The sequence below is a fragment of the Fulmarus glacialis genome, unplaced genomic scaffold, assembly GCF_000690835.1.
Source record: "Fulmarus glacialis isolate BGI_N327 unplaced genomic scaffold, ASM69083v1 scaffold4169, whole genome shotgun sequence".
Taxonomy (NCBI): Eukaryota; Metazoa; Chordata; class Aves; order Procellariiformes; family Procellariidae; genus Fulmarus; species Fulmarus glacialis.
Window position 1 is genome coordinate 50,664 of NW_009231236.1, and position 9,833 is coordinate 60,496.

Sequence of the window (9,833 nt, forward strand, 5' to 3'; positions counted from 1 at the left end):
ATTTCAAACAATTTTCCAGCCTTTCAAGGCATTTTAGATATGCAAAAAGGGGAAAGACATCACAAAATGAAGTTGATTCCCCTAAATCATGTAGGTTTAAAAAAAAAAAAAAGAGAAAAGAGCAAATGGAAAGAATGAATGTTTGAATGGGTCCACAGTAAGCAGAGAGGCGAGAACAGTCTTTATGAAAACCATTAAGAACGTGACCAAGACTGAGCTGAAACAGTCTGAAACCATAGGTTATGGGTAAATGCTCACAATAGGAAAAACAGAGCTGTAGAAAGTCACAAATACAAATAACTCCTATGAGATTTTCTCCACTTCATTAAATTTTGAGTCCAAAGTGATACAAAGCAATAGTATACCTCTGATTAGTCAAGGTGTGCTACCTATCTAAATGAAGGGTTAATACAATTCTTGACAATAATTCTACCGTTTAGACTGCTGCTCTGAGTAATTCTAGCAGATTGCCTGAATGACACCACTGTCTCACTACACACTTTTTTTTTAATACACTCTTTAATGAGTAAAGGTTAGACCAGATGATCTTTCAAGGTCCCTTCCAACCTGGGCTGTTCTGCCATTCTATGATTATTGTAACATAAGGACTGAAATATGACTAAACAAACAAAAAGACATTTTTGTCATATTTAAAAGGCAATTAGAGCCATTAATGAAATCTACGTTCTCTCTCATCACCTGGATCACAAAAACTCCACTACCACTGAAAGTTAATGATAAAGTGGTTTAGTCCTCACAGTATGGATTACTGATTATCATCTTGCAAAATGGCAAGATCATGCTGCAATACATCAGAGTCAAGAGAAATTTGTAGTTCTACTAGCTTGTGTAGTCGCACACATTGATTCTTTCCATTCTGCTCTTCCCCTCCTGACCCTTCCCCTGGCCAAGAAAAAAAGCTATTTGACATTAGCACAAAAATGTTTTATTAGGCTACATCAGTTTCTAGCTAGAAAACAAACAAACCTCACCTTTGGTTAAAACTGATACTTAGTGCTTTATACAATCTGCTACGAACACAGATCAATACTTCAAGAAGTTGACATATGCAAAGGCAAGCTTGCTTACTTTTTGGGGGGGGGTGGGGGGATGGGGGGGGCAAGGTAACAGGGGACAGCACGCAACAGGAAAACTTATTTTTAAAATTTAAATTTACAAAGAAAAATTAGAATTGATTTGGGAGTCCAACTGAATAAAACATGAATACTTCATGGCTTTATCATTCAACACATAGAGTGGTCTATCAATTTAGAATCTTTCAAATGCCATGGTACAAAAGCCATCACTTTCTCCAATTCCTGACAAATTTCAAAGTATCCCTCCAAGTCTTTTCCAATTTTATGTTCTCCATAGTTAAGGACAATTTTTGTTCTTTTGCTTCCCAACTACCTTTCATTACAGAATAAACACTGGGTAAGCAACCAGCATTCCCTCAGGCAGATGGTACAGCTGAAGGATGGTTTGTGTGTATTAGTATGCTAAATTTATGTGGGCTAAACTTAAGAAAGCTATTCTCAAAAGAAACTGTGATATCTGAATACAAAAATAAAACAGAACACAAATTATTCCAGAACTTTTACAAAAGTTCTCTACCTAGCTCTTGTGGTTTTCCTTTTAAGTAAATTTAACAGATTTCAGCTGCCAAAAGTCTTAACAGATAGTGTTTTAGACACTAGATATTCCCAGACATTTGAATACCCAAGACTTCTTTAGGAATGTCATTAATGCACGTGAACAAACATAATGACTGGAGGTTGAAAGCTTTTGTTTAAGCTTTTGATTTTCACCTCACTCAGTTCTCTTCCAAGGCATTGATCCAGTCACAGAAAACTGCTCTTGCCATTACTACCATGTTCCACAAAGAGTGACAAGAGGCAGAGATTTAAGAAAACTAACACAGCAGGGGCTGATATATTATCCACAAAAAACATTTACTAGTTATTTCATCCAGCAAGAAGTTTATGTTGCAGCTTCCCTTCCAGCTGAGCCTGTCCTCTGAAGACATTTCTGAGGAGACAATATGGAAGGACAACTAGATGCTTTAAGCAATTTTCCAATAGCCATCCAGATTTAGGGGATAAAATTGCTTAAGAAACTTTACTGTCTGATGCATATGTTGCACAATATTATAACTATCTCAGACCCACCCCCTAAAAATTTCACCTAAATGAAGTTTTCTTCAAAACACTAATGTTAGAGAATTTGAGCTGCAGTCCATCATTCCCTACTGCTACCGAAAGTTACTGTGCGCTGCTGAGCTCCAGTGAATGCAGTAAAAGAGCAGCTGGCAGGGTGTGCCAGACTTTCTCTATGAAGTTGTTCCAGCTAAACAGTTACTAGAGATTGTTTTAACTTGGACAAACGGGTAGGCTCCTCCCTGATACAAGGCCAACAAAACTTTGCATAGTTTATATTCTCTCAGCCTCCCCACCCTTCGTATGTTGTTTTTTCCTTCTTGTTAGGATATGCATAATCAGACTACAAAAACCAAGTTACGTAAAAATCTTAATGTAAGTAGGCTGGAGGAAAAACACTGCCTGCTGTAAATGCAGAACAATTGTTTGTAGTAGCATATATACGTGCATGCACGAGACCATGACCTTGTTTTTATTGCTACAGCTAGAAATGTTCATAATTACACCAGTGAGGGAGAAATGAAGAGAATTAGTTCAAAAGTCCCTCCCTACTGTATTTTATAGGTGACATGGTACTGAGCTCCTGTGGCAGCAGTTTGATAAACTGGGGGATACAGGCAAATAACAGCAGAAAATCAGGCATCAGTTCTCATCTGTCCTTCTTCTATTTAACTCACTTTAAGAAGATTATTTATAGATTAAAATCACAAACAGAAAATATTTAGAGATCAGGACTGTATTATTAACCTTTTTCTTTGTCGAGGCAACAATAAAACCTACCTAATGATAGAGAAGCTTGATGTAATATTCTAATCTGTTTAGCAATTCCTTTGTTACGTACTTCTTAGGTGCTGCTCTGCACTGAAAATTATGTGATAGCACAGTCTTCCAAGGTCAGAAGTATGATGAAAACTTACAGGATTTGACTCCTACAGCTTGGAGTACTATAAAAGGATAAGATTTTAATCTGATGTTTATCTACTAAAAGAGTCTGTAACACACCAACCACTGGTCAGGCAGAAAGAGAACCTCTTTCTTTAAAAGCTGATACAACTGCTAAGAGCAGAGCTACACAGCAGTTGATAGAAATGCTTTCTGAAATGCAACTGCAAGGGAACAATCCAGATGTTTTCTGCCCAGTATGATTCAAGTTCAACAATCCGTAACAGTGAGTCAGGGTATTGTAAACACCATGCACGATGAAAACTCAAAAAAAAAAAAAAAACCCCACACAACACCCAAAAAACACAAAACACAAAAAACAAAACAAAACAAAAAACCCAAAACCCCAAAAAACCCCCAACAAAACAAACCAAAACAAACCACAAAAACAAAAGAACCAAAAACAACCAAAACTGTTCAAAACTAATCCTATCTCAAAGCAAAACACACCAGTTTTAACTGTCCTGGTACAGTGAAAATGCTTTACTCCAAAGCTAGCAATTAGAGGATACTCACACAGGTCTTACGTGCATGGTTGCTATACTTAAACTTGAAGGAACAGTTACCATGAAATACTGTTTAGTACATCCTTGCTTCTAGCTCTGCATTTTTATCACATATAAGATAGCACCAAGCCCTGCCAAAAGTCTCACTTGGACAAAGAACAAACTGCTTCCCAAGACAACACGACATTTGAACATTTTAACCTGGCATGAAACTTGAAGCAAGCATCTGCCATGTTCTGGGCAAAACACTGCAGTGAAATATGCTGCACTCACTGAAGGAAGCTACTGCCAGCTCTTGAGGAATACAAACCTACCCAGCACAAGAAATTCCAACGAATGGATAAAGCACTATAGAGCCACCATCCTCTTCTGAACGTGGAGTGGGGAAAGGAAGTCTGCAATCTAACTACTTCGTGTAAGTCTTCACAGTAATTTTTGGATGTCTCCATGGAAAAGGCTACAAATTCCAACGAAGAATAACCTCAGTCAAGCTTCCTTTATGATGAATGGGGCAACATACAGCTTCCAGTGTACAACTTCCAACATACAGCTTTGCAACCAACTTGTTTTATACATAAAAACTTATTGCATCAACACAGGCTTCATATTTATGAACATTAAACCTACCTCTCTGGATTACTGCAAAATTGTATCTGACTAAATAAACAGATCTGATGCCTCACTTTTCCCATCAAGTTTTCTACGGTTTTGTTTTATTCATGTTTTTTCCTTTCTTATTTTTCCAATCTCATTTGGGATTTTGGAAATCTTTCCAAGGAGTCCATGTATGCGTGAGGTAGAGGGAAAAGCAATTCCAAAAGCACAATTCTGAATAAAATTGAAGGCAACGTTAGTAACACAAGTTCCGTGGATCAACACATCATTTTATAAAACTGAAAGTGATGCACAATAGTTAACTGTTAAGCTTTATCAATCTGCTATAATTCTATTCTGGAAAAAAAAAAAAGGAAAAAAGAGCTAAACAGCAGACACATAACTGCACACCTTCAGCTTGCAATTTAGAAAATATTTTCTGCATGCAAATTAGATCAAATAGCGTGGGGGGGGGGCGCACGGGAGCACACATGCATTCTTTCTCCACTTCAAGAAGAAAAAGAAACCCCTAATCTTAGACTAGATGCTTTCAAATACGCAGTTCTGTAGCTTTGCTATAACAAGATTCCCTCCTACACAAAATTCTTGTGAAAAAGTACTGGTTACATTAAGCTGAACAACTCAAAGTCAGGAGGGATCAGATCATCAACATATATTAAGGGTATTATTCTGAATATGATCAGTAAGTGTAGCGAAACCGCCAAACAGTTCATTGTTTCCCCTCTTCTATTTTAAATAAATACAGAAAGATCAATGAAGAACAGAAGGTTAATCTGGCTCCCACCCCAAAAGCCAGCAGGTTTTCACTTACATGATTTGATCACTGGTAAAGTTTTTCAAAGACCCTTACATGATTTCAGATTTTTAAATTCCTTTTATAAAATGGAATTTGGCATTTATCATCATTAAGAGCAAATAATATTTGGACTTCTAAAACTCCTTTTGAGAACCATGGAGTTAAAATATCAGAAATACCTAAAAAAGACAAAACATGTTCCGATAAAGAAGGGAAAAGAGGCTTGGTTAAGAACTTTATTCAGTATCATAACCACTTATTATAAGTAGATGAAGGCAATTACGTTTTGACAGTTTAATATGAACACTGCACCCAAAACATCAACATCGTGGCAAATTCACTGAGCTGTGATGCAACAGGGAAGCTGTTTTTGAGACAAGCATTACCCGTGTCTGTGCTGCCAGTCTTCCAAGCCACAACACGAGATACATCTCAGCACAGCCAGCTACAATCAACCAGCGTTACTGGAAACAACTGCTTCCACAGCTTCTACAAGCCCTGAGGCTAGCAGCTAAGAGTAGATGGAAACTTCACACATATGTATATATGTTTACTTAGACACACATAGTACCCTACATGAATGTAACCATGTTAAGCAACAATTCAAAAAATATCAGTGCTGTCCTTTACCCGACTTACTGGTCAATTCAGAGCAGTGAATATAGGTCATTGAGCACACAGCACGAGGAGCCAGACTTTCATTTGCCCTACAGCTACCTGGATGATTAAACCTTCATCTTAAAGAAGCCATTACCAAGATGAGACAGCAATGGCTATGAACTTTACCCTAGGAAGAAATGGAAGGAGAAGCTTGTTTGTTTCTTCCCATGTTCTGGCTTACGAAAAATAGGATTTGCATTTTCGCCACGAAACACAGTGCAAAACTTATGCTGTTACTGTTGTTTAAAACAAAACACACACACAAAAAAACCAGCTGACACCTGAACCCAGAGCAACACACATGCATGGTTAGAGGCTCATGGTAGGGAAGACGAGGTCTGAAACATCTCTTAGACTTTATTTTTTATTTCTCTTAGAACAGAAAACATCAAGGTTGCAACAGGCCTTAGTTCACCCCACAGGGAGGCTAATGATAACATTATGCCTCTGCATACATAACCTTCTATTTCCTTATTTTTAAAATAATTTAATAAAATTTAAATAACTTTAAAAGTTTTAACCAAAAGCTTTTGACGATTTTTTAGGTAGCTATTTCAAAAGGAGAAGTAAAGGCAGAGTAAGCATCAGAGAATTCCTCCAAACTCCTATGATGGTTAATCAAGGTTAAAAGAAACCCTAGTAAAGACAAGGTAGTGGTGCTGAAGACACCTATTTGGTTCAATCCTATTGCTTTTAGAAAGGATTTCAACTCCACTCAGATTGACTTCTGAAGCACCGTTAATAAGGGAAAATTGTATCCATCCATGAAAGGCCATAATCATTCTTGCATATTTGATGATGTAAACAGGTTTTCCAATTGAGAGTTTACATTATGCAGAAATTGCCTTTATAGTAATCCTTACAGTCAGTAAGCATGGGGGTATTTTTGAATAGCATTTAATGAAATTTTTGAATTTGTTATCACCACTGGAAGTAACTTTGCTAAGCAATAAATATAAGCACCAGCCTAAAACACACTCAGTGGTGAAGAAAATAATCTGCCATGTACACAATCCCAAGAAGGCATTATCTCATTCAGAAGTAGAACAGATAAGCATTGGAATGATCAAATAATTTTTTTCTTAATTAATGGAGCAAAGCAAAGAAGAAAGTGGAATGAGCCTATTCCATGCTCCAAACATTGACAGTTTCAAGGCAAAAACATACGTATTGAAAAGGACATGCTTCTTGACTCTTTTTAATGTTGGCCACTGCCTCCTGACTTACTTTAAGGAATTCTCACACATGCCCTTAAATTTCACTGAAGAGCTTACCTATTTCAGCTTGTTTCCTAGAAAGCTTCTTCAGTGAATGCAGTATTTCCCCAGATGAGGAAACCTGATTTTTCAAGATTGAATCATGGCTAGAAGGACTAAAACTAAGCATTCAAATGTCTTCTACAAGCTCCAATTATGAACTATCATACAGACAGTGTGCTGTACACACCCAGAAAACTGTTTCCCAGATTTCCTAATCTGAAAATACAAACAAAAAAAAAAATGGAAATGCGGAAACAAGATACAGCATATATAAAATGGCAAATAAAGGCTGACAACACTTGTGTATACTTACTTACTTTCTGGTGATAAAACAATTACTGTATGAAGACTGAATAAAAATAAAAAGATTTAGTATGATTACATTTTACACAGGTATATGCCAACACACTTATATTTAAGCATATCAAAAGGTATCCAGCAGTAGAATGCAGGAAAAAAAAAAATCAGTAGCTTATTCATCAGAAAACAGTAATATTATTGACTTTTTTCCCTCTATGCTGAAGCTACTCTGAAAAAATTAATCTATGTAATAATGTATTTAAAAAAAAAAAAAAAAAAAAATCTATCTAGAAGTAAACCCAAGTGATCTCTCAGAGCGTCTTCTTATCCTAAAGGCAAAACCAGCCACCTTTAAAGCCATTCCTGACACACTTCCACAGCTTCTTCCCAAAGATCTCCAATGACATACTACGTAACTTTTCAAAGCTAGCTATACCAATGACTTGCTATTCTTACTGTTAAAAAAAAAAAGAGTTTTCCTCATGGTATCTTCACCACTGTACTTCATTTTTTACAACTGTAATGCTAGTCTGAATGGTTTCATATGAGCGAAAGTCAACTGAAGTTGTTCGTGTTTCCCATGGCCAGAGATCCTTGCTCGCACATTTGCACCAGTCCATCTGCATGAGCACTGGTAAAAAGCTTCACTGAGCTGCTATGGTCAGCGCACTATACAGACACATGAACATCAGCGTAGGCACTAGGACAGCAGTCAGAGGCATCAGTCCATGGAAGTCCAGGAATAAACAAGGAGAAGTTGCCATTAAACTCGAACATAACTACATGTGTGTGGAAACCACAGAATGTTACATCAATTTAACTCTACTGACACTAGCAAATTGTATCACTTTGACTTAGTCAACATGAATGCAAAATTTGCACAAAATCTGTGTAGGGTGGATCTCTGAGTAACTGGAAGCAAAAGCAGCCACTGACTCTGCACAATGAGAAGGTTTTAGAGGGATCAGTAGCCAATCGAAGAAAGTCTTCAATGTGTCCGTGCTTTGATATATAAGCCAGTAAAGAAGGAATAGTACATTTATTTTCTCATTTTTTGCATTGCAGAGTCCTGTCCATTGAATGCTGGAATAGTTTCTCCATTGGCCATCAGAAAGTTATCAGGTATTTTCAGGGAAAATGCAGAAGCGTTAGGCAGAGAACTGGTGACGGCAGCCACACTTTTTATACCGATGGTTACTACTCAAGGAACTCATCCAAGACATAGAATACTTAACATCCCTCTTTTCTCTGAGGGACAGAATATGAGGCTTTACATTAAAGCCACCATTTGCAACAGGTAGCCCTTGAGTTAAGTACAGGTACCAGAAATATTTCCCCTGATCCCTGACTGAACATACCAATCTATGCCCAGATGTTCAGCCTGCTGTGCCAATCTGGGTCCATGGGGCTAAGGAAAGCACCACAACTGGTCTGCAGTTGTCTTCAAACGGCTGTCCAGGTCAGAGCCTGCAGAAGACTGGACCACCATTTGGCATGCATGTTCTTCTGGGCTGACTGAATCTCTCATGTCAATCATGTTCTATTTTGCATAAATAATTAAACATTCAATGGAGAGTCTGACATCAAGTGGGTCAGACTCAAAGAATGCCCTGTGTCTGACCATGAACACTGAAGTATTATTCTCACTCCTTAATACAACATTTAAATAGCGGAGAAATGCCCCTCTCCCCCCCAGTACACAGTAATACCTCCATACACCCTGTGGAGAGGCGATTACATCATTCTCCTGGAAAGTCAGTGGAAAATGAAGTTTACTGTGGTTTCTCACGTCCTGAGAAGGAACCATGAGAATCCTCTGCACTATAAGCCCCTGAAAATGGAATGTTTTCTTCAACAAGAAAATATAGAAAGTCAATTGGGAGATTGTCACTTCAGTACAGTAGCAAAACTCAAACAGAAAATGAGAACACATAAGGAGAAAAAGGAATTATTTTGATCTGAAGTTCCTTCTCACTACTTTCCAATTTTCAGTTCAGCTACCCTGCCGAAAACTCAACTGCACTTAACCTGCCCTTGAACTCCCCATGAAATTATGGCCAACTTTTGGCAGCCATGTCAAGTGACCTTCAAAGGAGCAAGAGAGATAGGTCACTCGTGGGTAATATTCTTTTCCATGAGCAGCCAGTATGGGAGGAACAACAAATTCATATTTGGAAAAACAACTTCACAGCAACATTGGCTCTAGGGGCAAAAAACAGAATACAAAGCTTTTGTTGGAAGTATAACTGAGTGGTGTGGTTAGATAGCTGCTGAAGTAAGTGTGCTGTAAGAGCACAAACGAGGATATTCACAGAACTACTTAAGCTCATAAGGCAAGCCTATGTCTCTCTGTATGCTTAGAAACAGAAGTGAAAAAAATCCCAAAACCTTCTGGGGTAACTGCAAATAGCTTTCTAAGCTATTTACTGCCTGTCTTCTGAAGAAGTCTGTGACACGGTCAACAAGGTTAAATCTTAAATAAGGAAGACAGACCCAACACACTCTCCCCCTGCATGTACTTCTTATTTTTGTGTATTTTTTTTTATGATTTCTTTGCGCTTCCTTTCAGCTCTTCTAGCAGCATTCCTGATAGATTGTA

The 9,833-nt window shown here is 37.7% G+C and overlaps 1 protein-coding gene across 1 annotated transcript in view; it reads right to left on the reverse strand.

The window, feature by feature from the left end:
- STXBP6 (syntaxin binding protein 6 (amisyn)) overlaps nucleotides 1-8,771 on the reverse strand; it is a gene marked incomplete at its 3' end in the record, with an annotated part of 45,251 nt that extends 36,480 nt beyond the window's left edge. Inside the window, exon 1 of the mRNA XM_009584478.1 lies at nucleotides 8,656-8,771. Coding sequence (XP_009582773.1) covers nucleotides 8,656-8,771 — 116 coding nt within the window. The remainder of the gene's footprint in view (nucleotides 1-8,655) is intronic.
- Between the last annotated feature and the right edge of the window lie 1,062 nt (nucleotides 8,772-9,833).